Source organism: Mustela nigripes, chromosome 1 (genome assembly GCF_022355385.1).
Source record: "Mustela nigripes isolate SB6536 chromosome 1, MUSNIG.SB6536, whole genome shotgun sequence".
Classification (NCBI taxonomy): domain Eukaryota; kingdom Metazoa; phylum Chordata; class Mammalia; order Carnivora; family Mustelidae; genus Mustela; species Mustela nigripes.
Window position 1 is genome coordinate 153,368,118 of NC_081557.1, and position 16,957 is coordinate 153,385,074.

The window sequence follows — 16,957 nt, forward strand, 5'->3', positions numbered from 1 at the left end:
GATAAAAAAAATAATAAAAATAAAAACGGTGAATGTGTCCTTTGACTCCTGTATTAATCGCATTCTGGTAGGAAACACCTGGCATTTTCAAACTGCGTAACTGAGAAGAATTTTATAAAGAGCTTGTATATAAAGGTGTAGGTAGGTTTTAGGGCAATCATAAAGTAGTACCACAGGTCCAGTGACAGGTTGGGTTCATGAATGTCACTCGGAGGCCTGCAGAGACCAGGAAAGGTGGAGTAACCACAACCCAGCGTAGTCGGAAGATGTGCCCAGTAGGGGTTCTGGCTTTGTGCAACAGGATGCAGACAACACAAAGCACTCCAGGAGGGGTATCCGGGACATAAATGTCCTGTCACCCATCTCCAGCCTGCACCTCTGATGGGGGAAAGCAACGGGCATGGCAGCACAGGAAGGGGGCCTGGGGTCTCCTCCGCAAGTCAGCTGGTAAGGGCACACAGAGGACGCGGAAGGCTGAAGGCCGTGGAGAAGAGCAAACGGTAGATCTCTGGCACATTTATGCGCATTTACGTCTGCTCCGACATTCAAGTGACTAAGTACTTACCCACTAAAACTCCCACCTGACGTTTCAGGAAAAGTGATTCTTCAGGGTGAAAGGGTTTGTGTGTCCTGGTTCGGGTAGCATAGAAATGAATTCTTGCCTGCAAAGTTGATCTTTGGCAATTTTGAATCCCTCACTGGGGGCTATATTTGTTTTCTCTTGCTGGGTAACGAATCACCAGAAAGTCAGTGAATGTAAGCAGTGCGTGTTTGTCACCTCACAATTTCTGTGCTCAGATGTATGGGTGCAGCATTTCTGGATTCTTCGGGATCCAGACGTGGGGCTTGCCTGACAGGAATCAAGGTGCTGGAGAAGGGCTGTGGTGTTCACCTGAGCGTGGGGCTTCTCTGCCGGCGCTCTCTGGTTGCTGCAGAATTGATTTCCTTGTAGCTGTAGAGCCAAGGAGCTGTTTCTCTTCCGGCTACCAGCTGGAGACTTCTCTCAGCTCCTACAAGGTGTCTGCAGTTCCTTGCCACGTGGCCTCCATTTGAGGTTGGCAACACAGAATTCTTGTTTCCTTACAGGCCTGCTGGAGTGGGTCTCTCTGACTTCCAGGACCAGCTGGAGGAAAACTCCCCCTTTAAAGGGCTCATGTGATTCTGCTACATGCAGATAATCTATTTGAAGGTCAAGGGATTTGGGACCTGAACTACATTTATAAAACCACTTCACATCAGTGATTGATTGAATCACAGGGGGGACAGTGTGTGTACATCGGGGGGCTAAGGATTTTGAGGATCGTCCTGGAATGTTGCCTACCACCCGGGGCCCAAATAAATCAAAGTGGAATCACCTGTGACTTTCCTGATACAAGCAGTATTTTCTGTTCACACAAAGCTTCATTATTAGTGACATCTTTTATTTCACTTTTGGGGGACCCCGCCTAGATTCAGCAGGTACAGGTCACTCCAAATTGTAAATGTAGTCTCAACTGAAATTTAAAATGCCCAGCCCCATGGAGTCATCATTATTTTGTTTGTAATTTAAAGTTCTCCTTTTGTCAGTCCCACAGATCCGTATGAAGAAGGGGGTCGTGACTGGGATTCTTGTTTCTTTCCACCCCTTTGAGATTCTAATTCTGCCAAGATATTCTGGTTGAAGACCAGGGAAAGAGAGAGAAACAGAGTGGACCAGAGAAGGTCCTTAGTGTGGCACACCCTGGCAGGTGTTTACATCTAACCTCTCTCCTGAGCTGTCTGAAGATTCATTAGAGAGCCCTCCCCCTCCAGTCTCTCCTTCTCCTTTAAATGTGTGTGTGCAGGCTCAAGTGCACACACTCCTTCCCTCCCTTCTTCACTCACCTACACACATCGCCGGGGATCTCCAACTTGCTGATCGCCTAGTGCAGGCTGAGGTACTATCTTCCAGCTCTTGGACATAAAGCTCCTAACTCAGCCCCCAGACATTTGGAGGGTTTCCTCCAACAGCATTCAGCCGTGGGGGATAGAGATTTGTTAGTGCCATTGAGCAAATTTTCATACATTTATGATGCTTGCCTAGAGAGTTTGATAAATCTCTCTGTTGTCTTGTTCATCTTTTTGTAACTGAATTGGAGATGCTCCTCCTAGTTTTCTAGATTCTAAGTACTTTGTTAGACACATGACTTAATTTGCATATGGAATCTTAATTATCTAACTGTTAAATTTTAGTGTAAACTTACCAATTGTTTCCTTTTTCCTTCCTTTTTTTGAACGAGTAATATTTTTCTTAACATTTAACTTTATATTTTAAAAATTGTATCTAATGTGAGAAAGTTAAACTGAATCAGAAACCTTTTCCTAAATCTTAAAAGATCTGGCAACTCTCAGTGCTCGAATTTATTATCCTCATTAAAAACAAACAAACAAACAAAAAAACAAAAAAACCCAAAAAACCAAATGGGAGTTCCTTCCCCTTCTCCTCCCTTTTTCTTTGCTTCAACTTTATTATTTAATGTAAAAAGGCTGGCATTTTTGCCATTTTCTTCTAGTTGGTCAAGGTTTTATTTATTAATTTATATTTTATTTTATTTCTTTTCAGTTGTTTTGCCTATGTTATTCAATCCATGCAATTTTGCCAGGTATCTACTGCTACCCTCAATTTACAGATGAACACACTGAGCCTCACAAAGACTAAATGACTTGGCCAAGGAATTTAGCCTTAAAGCTAAAATTTGAAACCAGATTTCCTGGTTCTAAGCCTGGGTATTTACCACTATATCCCTTTGAACATCCAATTTATATGTCTCATGTATCTAATCTGAAAAATAATTGACTGGAAAACAGTGTGCATTTATTTATATACAATGCCTCCCAAGAGTGAAGACTTCAGGCAAAAAAGAACATAGATAGGGGCTCCTGGGTGGCTCAGTCAGTTAAATGTCTGTCTTCTGCTCAAGTCATGATCCTAAGGTCCTGGGATCGAGCCCCGCACAGAGCCCCGTATTAGGTTCCCTGCTCAGCAAGAAGCCTGCTTCTCCCTCTCCCACTCCCCCGGGTTGTGCTCCCTCTTTTGCTGTGTTTCTCTCTGTCAAATAAATAAATAAAATCTTAAAAAAACAAAACAAAAAAAAACCCAAAACAACAACAACAACAAAAAAAACCCCATAGCTATAGCTGACAGGCAAATACTTTCTAGCCCTTTAAGAAATCTTATCTTGGGGGCTACCTGGGTGGCTCAGTGGGTTAAAGCCTGTACCTTTGGCTCAGATTATGGTCCCAGGGTCCTGGGATCCAGCCCCGCATCAGGCTCCCTGCTCAGCAGAGAGCCTGCTTCCTCTTCTCTCTCTCTCTGCCTGCCTCTCTGCCTACTTGTAATCTGTCTGTCAAACAAATTAAAAAAAAAGAAAGAAAGAAAGAAACAAATCTTATCACTTCTAAACACTTATAATATCTTGGACAATGACATTCCGCTTAGGTTTTTCTTTTGTCTTGTTTTTTTTGTTTTTTTAATGGCAGGCAAGGTTTCTGTGCAGTTTGATTGAGAGGTGTCAAATGGGACTCCAAAAAAGATGTAGGGAAATAATCATCCCTGAGATGCCAGTACTCCCACCAGAAATCTTTCGAGCACTTTTAGCTTCCATCCTGACAGTTTGAATTTCAACCATGTTAGTCCTCTGTGATATATTTAGAAAAACTGTCTGTGGAACATTAAGATAGTTCTAAGGGCCTAAAGATTTTAGAACTCTGTGCGTTAGCAGACTGATGGTCTAGGATGGCATTGAGGAAAACTCGACAATGTTGGTATTTATGAGTTCATTGAGAACATGGTAGACTGAATGTGATCCTATGTGGTTTGCAAAGGCAGATTCTTTACAGGAAACAAGAGGTATCTTGAGTTCACAATCAGTCCAGTGAAGCCAGACTATGCTAAGAAGGCTGCTCTTGTGTTCACTACTCAGCATTAAAGATGTGGGTGGGTGAGAACAGTTGGCTGGAAATGGCACCTAATGACACAAACACCCGGTTGGTGGGACAGAAACCGCTACAGGCAGAAGACAAATTCTCTCGGCCCCTCTGAGGACTTCTGTGGGGTCTAACTTTTCCCCAAGTAGTCCTTGATCTTTGGAGATGCATGGGCTTTAATTTTGCCAAAAAGGAATGTCTATGTATACCAGAGTTACATCACAGCAGCCCTATTTTAGGCCAAAATAGTGTATACATTTATACCCTCAGAGTAGTTGGAGCTTTTGAAAACAATCGTTTAAAGTTCATAGAAAATTTATTAAATCATTTCTGAGAGTTGAGATTCATAGACCCTCTATGTCTCCCACTCTACAGTTCCTTGGTAAAGATAGATTCAAGGAGGCACAACTGGATCTAAGTATAGTGTTAAAGTTTAATGATGGTTAAGTTAGATTGGAGGACATGGCTGGGTTTTCTGTCTTCTAGGAACTTAGACTGCAGGAACCCAACTTATTTAGGTGGGAGTAAGCAGAAAGCCTGGAATTACATAGCACGTTCTGGGTGGCTCTGGGGAAGAGGCAGCTATGTCTAGTTTTAAGACGGTGTCAGCCTGGATATAGGTGCTCCATGCTGCCGCCAAGAGCAGATGTGTCCTGTACCTCCACCCCGTCTTGTAAATTTCCACAGATATTGAGCTCTCATCACTGTCACCAAGCAAGATCAAAAGTACCTATGCACACATACGCACTAAATCAAGAGCAGGAAAAAAAATCACTGCTTCTGCTGACCTGCAGGTGTTGTTGATTGTAGGGGGATTCTATTTTAATTAAAGGGGGGGGGGATAAAGACTTTCATTGTAAATACTGCTCCACTGCAGATTTCTTCTAGAAGATGTGCATCCTGTTGAAAATCAGTTGATTCTAAAAATCCAGAGCTAAAAGAACATTTTTGACAGCAGTGGCAAAAGCAATAACAACAAAAAAAAGTCAGTAAATTTTCATCTATATTATGTTTATTATGGAAAATGAAATGCAAAAAAATCATACTTAAATTTTTTTCAGGGTGAAACTAAGTCATCCATTAAATTTCCTTCCTTCCTTCATTCAAAAATCAAATCCAAAATGAGAACAGAAGTGTATATAATTTCAAAATCTTGATTTATCCTTATATAAACCTTAAGATTCCATCTTTTTCCTAGGAAATGTAGGATAATTCCTGGAGGATGGGGGCTTTCTTGAATAAACCATTTTATGACTTTCATATATAGACATCATGAAAAGACATAGATTTAAATTCTAATATTGATACATTCATAAATGGAATTCACTTTGAATATTACTGTTTCTTTAGAGACTTAACACTATACTTTTGGTCTTTCTCAGTTGAGCATTTATACACATAAATGATTTTCACATTGATAGCTATATAGTTTTTCTGGGTGGCATTTAAATTAATACACATATTCCAAAATAATTACATGAATTTATCTTTTAAGCAATAGGAAATAATTGACAAACATGAAGATTTTAGGTATCCTGCTCTTATAAACAAGTATATTTTTAGCAGTTAAAAAACAGAGCTCAGTTGTAATTGTAGTGTTATTATTGGTTAACCTTTTATTTTTATCTATGATATAAAGATGGCACATTCATTCTCTAAAACATAGATTTGTATTAAATATTATTAACTTTCTACTGAGAAGTGGTTATTTTTACACTTTGCCACTCAGAATTCTCTATTAATGGGAACTTTCCTATATCCATTTCAATCTTCAACCTAATATCCAGCCAACAAATTTTGAGTGTCAGGAAATCAGGGTCAAATTTGATTAGATTTTAGGAACCAGATCAGAATTTTTATCTCTAATAGAGTATTTCCTTTTAGAAAAAATGAGAGAAACTCAAACATCAGTTCGCCAACTGGAATTGTGATAAATTGACAAATGTCTGGTGTTGATGTTTCCTGGCTAATGTCTCTCATCTCCTTATCTAGTTCATACAGCATTGCTTGTTATCAATAATAGTAACTTATTTGAGTCCATTTAAGGAACTCCTGATTGTTCATATTCTATTATCCTACCAACATCGTCTGCAGTTTTTAAAAAAATTTCACTCTGACTTCTCTTTGGCGTTGCTAAACATTGTTTTGCCAATCTCAGCAGAATGCTTACAATCATTTTCCACTTTGAGTGTTTTGAAATCTAGGGACGGTTCTCTAAAAAAAGGTAGGGCTTTTACCAGCCTGTGCAAGTAAGTGTACAAATGGAGCCTACAAAACATTAATTTTCCCTACTGTTTGTCTTTACCAGATATAAAATTAGGTGCATGAACAGTAGCATCAAACCTTTGAAGCTGCTCAGGTACCAGTCTATGCCTGAGTGAGACACTGACTAGATTTTCATAGTGAGGCTCAGCTTTCTGAAGCACCAAATCTGCTACCTGGGAGTAGAACACCATTTACTGGGGAGTTATTTGATTCAATATTAATGTATGTAGAACAGAACAGTCATGGAAAGATGCGGTTTCCAATTAGTTGTTTTGTGATTTTAAATATTAACAGTATGAATAAAATGCATTTATGTGTATGTGTGTGTATATATATATATATATATAGCTGTGTAAGCTATTTACAGTTATGCCATGTGTACATTTTTATGTGCAGACAATGAAAATACTCATTGATTAGCCCTTTTGAGGCTTTTGAACAACTGTTTCTTTTTCTTGCTTTCCTACGACTCCTTGAGGATTTAGATAATTCATACAAGGTATGTACACAATCACACCCATAGTATGTACATCCTAGCCACACACTTAACACAGAAAGGATGTGTGAGGAATGTAAATCATCCCAGCGGTCAAAGAACTGACCTTACCTGTGACAAATGGCACGGTTAATTAAGCCGGCCTATTTAGTAACATGCCAGTGTACAGCCAACGTATTCAGCCTTTGAGATAAGTACATTATCGACTTTCAGAGATGATTAAAAGAAACAAACAAACAAAACAGCCCTTTCTGACCTTCAAAAATGAAAGGACAAATTCTGTTACTGAATACATATGCACACTTCTGTTGGCCTTATTCATGTTTGTACATGTGCCTACTTGATGGCAGAACTGGGTTTTGAAATGGGACACAGCATGTGATTTTTTTTTTTCTACACATAAAAAGAGAAACCAACCACTCACAGACTGTACACACTTACAAAATGCATTGACGCACCACGACCAGCTATAGTATTATGCACAACATACTGTTCACACGTTAGTACAGCAGAGATAAGTACATTTGGAAATTTAGTAATTATTAGTATATTTCCTTCTTGAGTTTTCAGGCCCTGTTGACCTTTCTCAGCCTCAGGAAAAGCTATCTCCAGATGTCCTAAAAACAAAAATTAGTCTCTCCTTTCCTCTAGGGATGGCAGAGCGTGACTATAATACTGCTATCTTCGTATTTACCAACATAGTTTCAAGAGGTGATGGAAAAACATTAGGAAAAACAATTCTCTCAAAGATGTGGCCTAAAATAAATGTTAAGGAATCTCAACTACAATCATGAGGAGATCCTGATAAACATGGGTATGCCCCTTCTACCCATTCAGCACAGTTTGCTCTATAGGTAGTCTTTACGGGATATTAGAGCAATGATACGAATCAGAAAAAAATTTACGTGCTTAAAAGCTTTGTTAAATAGACACTTGAATTTTTTAAAGTAACAAAGAGTAATGCTAGCCGCAACGTCAAAAAGAAGCTATAATTTTCACCCTGCAAATAAAAGGATGTCATCCCCACATCATAAGAGATCAAGAAGGAAGTTAGCACTTCTCTCCCACTTTTTTCTCCTTAGCACACTTAAATCACTAGGGTATTTCTAATTGTAATTATCACCATGCTGACTGGTCATCAGAATCTTTTTCTGAAGTGTAAAATATGTGACTTATTCCTACAGGTGTGCAGCCAATTGATTCTGAGCTTGAACTGAAAAAAGACTTGATGAAGGATTAGTACTTAGAAACACCCATCTGGAACACCATTTTCTGTAAGGCATTATTTGAGGCCCCTTTTGAAGAGAGTACTCATGTTTTAGTTAGTTTACATTTGGAACCCATTTTTTTCATAGCTAAGGCTGGTAATCCTCTAGGCAGAGTTAAGTGGGTTTTCTACACCCAAATATCCAGGAAGAGTGATTACTATGTGTCTAACCTCTCCGTTTCAATGAAGTTTCGGTTTGGAGCTGGCTTGAATTCTAAGCTCGTGAGACTTTTTGACTCCTTTTTGTCTTCGCTAGTATGAAGACAGAGATGTCGACCGTATCCCTACTGATGCTCACCGGTGCCGTACCTCTGTAATGGAGCTCCTAAACAAGTATTTCTAGCAAGAAAGCAGAAGTTATGCTTTTGCTTATTTTATCCTGCGGGTTACAGTCAGTCTTCATGGAGCAAACCATATTCTATGATGGAGTGCCCATAGAGATGCACTTGCTGGTATTAACTGCCTCTTTTTGGCACATTATTGCTTGGCTTTAATTTCATTTTCAACAGTCTTTATTCTCAAGATAAGTATCTGAGATATCTGGGTCTTAAAAAAACAACAACAAAACACCAAACTTGTGAATAACATCTTGTTGCACCATTCTGGCCTGCAAGGTCATTTCACCAAGGCCCATGGTGATTTAAATGTTCTTTACAATTATCATCACCTTGATTTAACTGATAGTCGACAGTAATTTTTCAGGATTTTTTTTGTTGTTTCTATCTACATGTATATACAGATATACTGGATTTACTTTGAGAGAGGTTATTTGGTTGTGGCAAGTAAGTAGTTTAGCTGGTGAATGTTCACAGTTAAGAGTAGCTGTAATGACCTCTGGCAGATGTCACTGATTACTTGTGAGACAGATTTTTTCCACCTCAATCCATCTTCATTTATGTCCTTGGTCATCACAAATCAAGTTTATCTTGGTTCTGTAGCCAAGGAAAAATTTTTTTCCCCCCAAGAGTAGGATAAAGTTCATGGAAATGTTTCAGTATTTACAAGACTATATTTTTACCCTTTTGCAAAAGTGTCTAAAATTTTGTAGACATCCTTAAGCCCATGTGTCTGCACAGATGACGGTTGTAATTACTCAGCGAGTTGCAGAATTTCATGAAGAAGGATATAGTTATAAGAATGGACAGGAGATTCAGTGTATCACCTGTTATTTGCCAGGTGGCAGCAGCTGACCCACATTTGGAGAGATTCAACCAAAAGGGCCACACACAGCATCAAAGAACATTGCTAACAGAAAACAAAATGCTCAGATATCAATATAAAATAGCAAACACTGAAGCAGACACAGACAAGACTTCTGGTTCACTGTGTAGACAAAATAGGGGTGGGGACAAGATGGTCAGCTCATTTATCCAAGATACTGCTCAGTTCACCTTATTATTATCACAAAGGGAAATTCACAGGCCTCATTTCTCAAATACCACTCAGGACAAAGCAGGAGAGAGTAAACAGCATCATTTCCATGGCAGCATTGTAGACGATGAGTAAATCAGACTGGTCGAGGCCTACCCATGGCTGCAAAGGCCCAGTTTTCAGTAAAAACACATATATGTATATGCAAACCTTATCCTAAGGTATTGTTTTCTTTATACTGATTCTTAAAAAGTAGACAAGGGAAGTGGTGAATTATATGATACTAGAAATGGACAAATTTTTTTTAACACTTGCACAATATGTAGGAGGAATAGAAGATATTTTCTCACATTTTGGCAGCAAACAGTAACTGAGTGGATACAGCAAAGGCCAAATAATTTACTTTAACAGCACACTTATATATATTCTCTGTAAACACATTTTAAAGTCACATTATATTATAATCTTCATGTGGTATATACAGGTACCCCCGGAATGATGGGAATTCCTAGAAATGAGAGGAATAACATTGGAATAAGCGAGGAACCATAAAACCTGAAAACTTTCAGAGGCAACCCAAAGTCATTTTCTTCTTCTGTTATCTACCTTAAAATGGCAAGCCCCATCAAGGATTTGGTTCCAAAATTCAACCTCTAGGGTATATGATACACATGCATATTCACTACAGTTTATTTAACTTTTGCTCTGTAAGCAGTAACATGAAGAATACTGGTATCCAAAATAACAATTATCAGACAATTCTAAAGATTCAGAAATCATCAAAAACTGAGTTATATTCAATGCAGCTGAACTTGTCAAGATAGGAAAACATACCAATATATTTTATAAATACTTCATTTTGGACGCAAACATAAAGGTTTCTTTGACCTAACAAAATGTTCAACTTATGCCATTGGTCCAAAACACAAACATAAATGAGGATTTTACTATGTGTAAAGCGGTTGGTCTGTGGCATCAAAGCCAATAATCCAGAAAGAGATGATTAGGAAAGCACTGAAGATAAACATAGGATAGCTGACGCAATGACATATTTCTTACGGTCATTAAAATAGAAAAAAAAAATCAATATTTAAATTCTAGTATTTACTAGGTAAGCCATATAGCATCTGAACATCTTAAATGTCTCATTATCTTCCAGGCACTGTGTTCTAACTCATCTCTCTTATGCTACTGGCTTAAGAAATATTTTATATTTATCTACCCAATAAGGTATTTCCTCCATATATTTCAATGACTAAAAAGCATTCAGGAGAAGGAAAACATCTAAAAGAAATTAAGGATAAAACCAACTTTCAACCTGGTATATGTCATACAGGTAAGGTGAGAATAGAGCCAAACAAGCTCAAAGAATTTGCCACAAAAACCGTTTTCCACGTTCATTTGTTGGATGAACCTAAAGCATCACGAACGCCTTCCTGCATGTCAATGCCGTGTCACAGACTGAAGGGAAGGAAAATCTTCAAATCAAGGTTTTATGTGGTTTGAGTACTCAGGGTATCCTATAGCAAAAGCAGAGCTTATCTTCAATAGTCTCCTTAATTGGCCATTTGATGGTCCATTTTATTACTGTTTTGAAAAGCTGTTCCTTCCTTAAGAGTCAATAAACAACCAAACAAGAAAGGTTTCCTCCTATTCTGTGACAATCCCTGGAGTGGGAGTAAAGTAAAGGTGAAGAGTTAAACCATTAAAGCTTAAGAAGGAAAGGCTAGTTCCAGTACCAAAAAAACCCGGTTAGAGGTACTTCATCAAACGTGAAGTCTTAACCCTGAGAGGCACCACCGCAACGCTGAATTTAGTTTTAAGTAATTCAGTGTAATTTTCCTAATTTGTTTCCTGTGCGACAAAGGCCGACAACTCTCTCAGGCTTCTGCTTCATCTTTAATTTGAATTATTTATAATTTTTAAACTTCACAACTTATAAATTTAGAATTACAAATTTATAAGTTAAGTTGAGCTCTTTATAATTCATGTGGTGACACCAAACTCATGAAAATAAATATTATTCCCAGATGCTTAAATTCTTCTTTTTCTCCTATTTTAATGCCGGAACAGCCTGTTCTAGCCACTTCCCGGCAGAGGATTACCTGGGGCCCACCAGTCTGGGGCGGGTACTGTTGACAGCGGCTACTGTGTACCTAGGGTGTTCTCCGTGCATATACAGCATGTAGGCCAACGCCTGAGGGAGACAGACAGGGAGGACGGGCTCAGAGCGAGACTAGAGCCTGGCAGAGGGATCTCCAACAAAAGCCACAGGAACACTACTACGAATGGATATTCAAGGCCCAAAGTAAATCTCTCATCATTAATAGTAATGTGATTGCTAATTTAATGGCAATTTCTATTACAGGTACTGTTCTTAATAGAGGCCAATTGGTAAGAAACGGAAAAACGCACCTCATTAAAAAATTCATTATCAGGGGCGCCTGGGTGGTTCAGTGGGTTAAAGCCTCTGCCTTCGGCTCAGGTCATGATCCCAGGGTCCTGGGATGGAGCCCCACAAAGGGCTCTCTGCTCAGCAGGGAGCCTGCTTCCTCCCCTCTCTCTCTGCCTGCCTCTCTGCCTACTTGTGATCTCTGTCTGTCAAATAAATAAAATCTTAAAAAAAAAATTCATTATCAGTTCCAAGCATAACAACTGTAATTTTATTTCTGAGGCCCTGGGAGCACTGGGACTGGAGCCTTTTAGGCGGTCTTCATATACACTCCAATTGCTTCGCAAGAAATCAACGGCTATAAACGGCTGTGCCCAGTTTAGCATGTGGGTGTTACAGTTCAGGTATGATTTTGCCCTATATATGCAGAATCTGCAAAAGAGAATAATTAAAAAAAAAAAAAAAAAAAGAGGCCAAAACAGAGATTCTGAGCTTCCTGCACCAGTGGCATTTGTGAGTTTCCACAGAGCGGGAATACATGGCTAGACACTCTTTTCGGACTCATCGAGGGTAACTAGCTCAGGCAAGGCAACCAGCGAGCACCCCTTACATGCTAATCAATCTGATTTTCTAATGCAAGGTGGACACCAGCAATGTCCCTGCAATGAATCTAGGAGGGGAAACTTTTCCAGGGCTCTATCTCATTTCCCTCTTCCACACTCTCTCAGCTCTCAAGCCACTGCTGATCGTCCAGCCCGGTGCCCTGCAAGACAGTCCTGGGCGAGAAGGACATGCTCCTCTTCCAGAAACAGGTGCGGGCTGAGCTCAAACATATGCCTATGTTCTCAAAAATTATAGACCACCTGACGCTCAAACCCCGTTTTAGTGAAGGCCTCTTTTATTGGATTTGAAGCACGAGATAAGATGGTATTTCTCTTAAAATCAGTAAGTTCACACAGGCTACCTTTTTACTACAGATTAGAAACTTGGCAATTACATGATACTCGTCTACATAACAAAAACTGTGCGGAAGCTTCTGTTCTATTTGGTGTCGACTACATTTTCTATTAGACGCTACTATTGAACAAGTAGCTACTGACCAAGCAAGTCAAAAGAAAGACAGAAACTGCAGCCTGTTTTCAGGAGGTAAAATTAAATGTATTGCTTTTGTTATTTTTTTTCAACACAGAGAAGAGAGCGTTTGGTAAACTGGCTGTTCATAATTCTTTACTGAAACCTTAATACTCTCAGTAGGATGTTTTTGGAGGATACCTGTACAACACAAACTTTAGTATTATTAATAATTCAAGGACTCCTTCCAAGAATTTGGTCGATGTACTTCCTCTAAAGAGATATGAATTTAGTCCAGTCAGAATCATAGAGCTAGCTGTCCCTTGCCTTCCATGCAGGGAAATCTGTATATACAAATTCATGTTTTACGTGGGCGGTATTCATTCAAAACTTAGCTCATTTTCCTAACGTAACTTCTTTACATTTATTAACGGTATAACAAGGTTTACAAAAACAGCTCTCTGCACATGTTTACAAGTATTAATTCATGTTTGGTATTTTATGCATTTAAATGTTTTTACTTAATGTCATCTGGCCTAAGAGTGAGTCAAAATTTGTTTCACATTTTTTACCTTTTAGTTCTTATCATCTATTTAAATTTTGTGTGGTAGTGGCATTCTTATTGCAATACGACTAGAGAGTCTAACAGTGCTTTTGCTTATAGTGTTTTTGCTATTTTTAATATTAAGCAGGGATTTTAGTGGAAATACCAGTGTTATAAATTGAGGCAGTAATTCTAAATGACACGTTTAATGATAATGCTAGTTCCAGAAGCAACATCATAATTAAAAAAAAAAAAACAAAATCCAGTGAATATTACTTCCTCTTAATTAAGGTCATGAACCTTCAGTAACCCTTCCTTCTTTTCTCTTGTCCTTTCTTGCGAATTGAACTATTTTCATTCACGGCGCCCTAATCAAAGGACCCAACAAAGCCATAGCTACTATAGTTAATACTTGCTTTCTCTAACTGGTCTCTCTCTCGAAAAAAAACAAAAAACAAAACAAAAAAACAACAACAAAAAACTAAGCAAGCTCTGACATACACAGACACTCGGGAATACCGATAACTGTGCACGAGGGTTCCCATACACGTTCCCTTTCAGTCTAACACAGAAGAAGGGGCGGGACGAACACAGCAGTTGGGGCGTCGGAAGTTCTGCAACATGGACTGCAGGACGCTGTGCTGCCTTCCTTTGAGCTTTTTGTTGGAAGAAGTGTCTGAGGAAATGGATCTCCGGGACTGGCTGCTCTGAGCTTTGATTAATTTCTCGTGTTCCCTGATTTGTCTTTGTAGATGGTTCTGGATGGCGATGCCCAGGGACTCCGGGTCCAGGGAGGCACCGTACACCTCCCAGGTCATGCCCTGCTCGTCCCACACGACGTCCCTGACACGCTTGGACTGTTTCAACTGCAGCTTGGCGTCGGCGCTAAGCTGCTGCTTCTTCTTCTCTCCCGGGGTGAGTCCCACCTGCGCGGCCGCCGCCGTCACGTTTAACTTCTGCTCCTTGAGGAACTCGCTGACGCGGCTGGCCCGGCGGGGGCTGGCTTTGACCAAGCGGGAAGGGGTCCTCTTGCCGGAACCTGGGCTGGAGTCCCCCATGGAGTCAGCCGGCAGGCTCAGGCTGGTGGCTGTCTTGGTCTGTCTGCTTTCTTCCGAGGTACTGTCCTGGTTCTTCCTGACTGGGGACGGCGTGGGGCTGGCAGCGGATCCAGTGCCTGCACTTTCTTGAGATTTAGGGTTGAGCAGCAGGGTCTTGGCCTCTGCCCTTGCCCTGGCTTCGAGGCTATCGGTGCCCCGACATTCCTGCTGTTTTACTCTGCGCGGAGATGCAGGCTCTGTTGCCTGTCCTTTAGCAGTGGGATCCATGCTCCCGGACGGGTCGTCTTTGCTGGCAGGGCCACAAGAGTCAGAGAGTTGGCAGTCTGGGTTTGTTTGGGGACCATCTGTGGTTTTCACTGCAAACTCAGATGGCTTGCTTTCAAATTTCCCCAATTCATGATTTGTTTCAGTCTGACTTCCTGCGCGAACAGAAATCTGGTCAGTGGGGCTAGCTTTCTGGGAGCTAGAGTTCACGTTGGAAAGCTGTGTGGAAGTGGACTCCTCCCCTGTCGGGGCCATGCCTGCTGAGCCCCCATCTTTCTTGCACATATCTTGAGCCTTGCCAGATGCCACAGTGATCGCGGAGATTTGAAGGACCTCCCCTGGGAGGCTCCCCAACTTACAGTCCCCGTGGCAAGCCGTAGAAACTGCCGCAGTTCCCTGGATGTGCACCTCTGGCATGATGCCAGGGCGCTGGCTCGACTCCTGGGGGGCTAGGATGTCGTCAGACAGCTCCAGCGTATGGCTCCCATGGCCACTGCTGTGGCAGATGACACGCAGCTGCTCCTGTGGTTCCCGACACTCGGGAACGGGGATTTCCTTTAGGAACGTGGTGAGGATGCTGGGGCTGGTGGAGACGGACCTGCTCTCGACACTTGCCACTGCCTGCACCTCAGCGTCTTGCCGAGCCCTGCTGGCAACCTCTGGGACCTCACCGGCAGCTTGATTGGTCATTGTACTTGCTTCTTTGAACCTTGACACCTGGTGCTGTGTAGGCAATGGCACCTTTCCCAGATCTGGAGGAAACGTGGGCCCTTGGCTAGTGAGGTGGGATGGTTCAGACATCACAGAAGTCATGGCCTGGCTGTCCGAGGTGGTGGCAGGGCGCCGTGTATGTCCAGAACACCCGTCTTCTCTCGCTGGAGACTCACAGGACCTTGTCTGGGAGTCACAAATGGCTCTGGGCCTCTCCCCTTCAGGTCCGCCTCCAGGAGAGGAGGTGTAGCTGAACACAGACGTTGCTGTATTTGCAGTTTGCGCCAGTCCCTGGACTATTTCTTGAGAGGGAAAATCATAGGGCACATGGGCTTTGCTGTTGCCCTGGGTGCTGCCCACAGGACAACTTGACTTTTCAGGTTGCTCCCCGTCTGAGGTTCTCCGGGTTTTCAGCAGCGTATCATCAGGCCCTGCTGAGGGGCTGGCACTAGGCTGGTTGCCTGGGATAGCCTGGTGGCTGTGTTGATTGGCTGGCATTGTAAATGCTTCGTCTAGAACATCCTTTCCTGCTGCAGAACATGGAGCTGGTGCTGTGGGCTCGCTGCTTCCCGGCAGCTGGGTATTGCCAGGAGAGTTGTGTGGAGGACACGCTTTTTCTACCTCACTGAAGACACTGGGGGAAGACATGTCCGGCGGGGTGGTCTCATGCTCAAAGGCCTGCATCAAGGCCTCGGCAGCTGCCCTGGGGCTAAGGACGGGCCCTTCAGGAGGGCCAGAAAGGCCATTGGTGTTCTTACAGAGGAGGGCAGGTCGAGACCGAGGTGAGGCAGGCTGCACTTCTTCTAGATCCTCTTCTTTTCCAGAAGCTGCAAGCAAGGAAGTTTTAGCCGATCTCAAAGGGTCAGGTACGGTCCCCATGGAATTCTTCTTCAGGAAAACCTCAGCACTCTCCCCGGAGCTGTCTCCCTCTGGGAAGCAGTCTCAGCTCAGAGTGAAGACTCAGTCAGGGATGATTCCTCTGAGGGGTCCATCTGCGAATGAGGGAAACAGTATCATTAATACGGTACAGCATGTAAAGCCTGAAAATACACCAGCCGGTCATTTGTGCCAGATCTTAAGACAAGCACATTGAAATTTTCTCCTATATCTGTTGATATAAGAAGAGATCTTGGGAAGAAAGATTTTGTATATTTTAATTATGCAAGTGTTATTTTGGTGCATTGGTACCTGCTTACATCCCATTGCTGTGTAGCAAACAGGTTTTTAATGTATTTACCTAAGCATATGGTAACGACCCAAAAGTCATTTGTGTAGTCTGATTTACTGCTACCAGAAAATCCTATAAAGCTACTGTAATCAAATCAGTAAGTATTGAAATAGGCCTAAACTGATATATGAAATAGAATATCTAGAGATAGATCCACATATAAATGAAGATTTAATATGTGACAAGAAAGGCAGTTCAATTTAGCAGCGAAGTGATGGATTATTTAATATAAGGAGCTGGCAAACTGTTAATGCATCTAGAAGAAAAGAAAACTAGATGTTTATCTTACACCAACTCCAAAAATAAATCCTGGAAGCATTTAGATGGATTAAAGGTTGAAATGTA

General features: G+C 41.4%; 1 protein-coding gene across 1 annotated transcript in view; it reads right to left on the minus strand.

The window, feature by feature from the left end:
• Positions 1-4,935: 4,935 nt before the first annotated feature.
• The window catches only part of GPRIN3 (GPRIN family member 3), a 69,615-nt gene continuing 57,593 nt past the window's right edge, over positions 4,936-16,957 (minus strand). Inside the window, exon 2 of the mRNA XM_059375980.1 lies at positions 4,936-16,376. Within this exon, the coding sequence (XP_059231963.1) occupies positions 13,909-16,263 (2,355 nt within the window). The 5' untranslated portion in view covers positions 16,264-16,376 and the 3' untranslated portion in view covers positions 4,936-13,908. The remainder of the gene's footprint in view (positions 16,377-16,957) is intronic.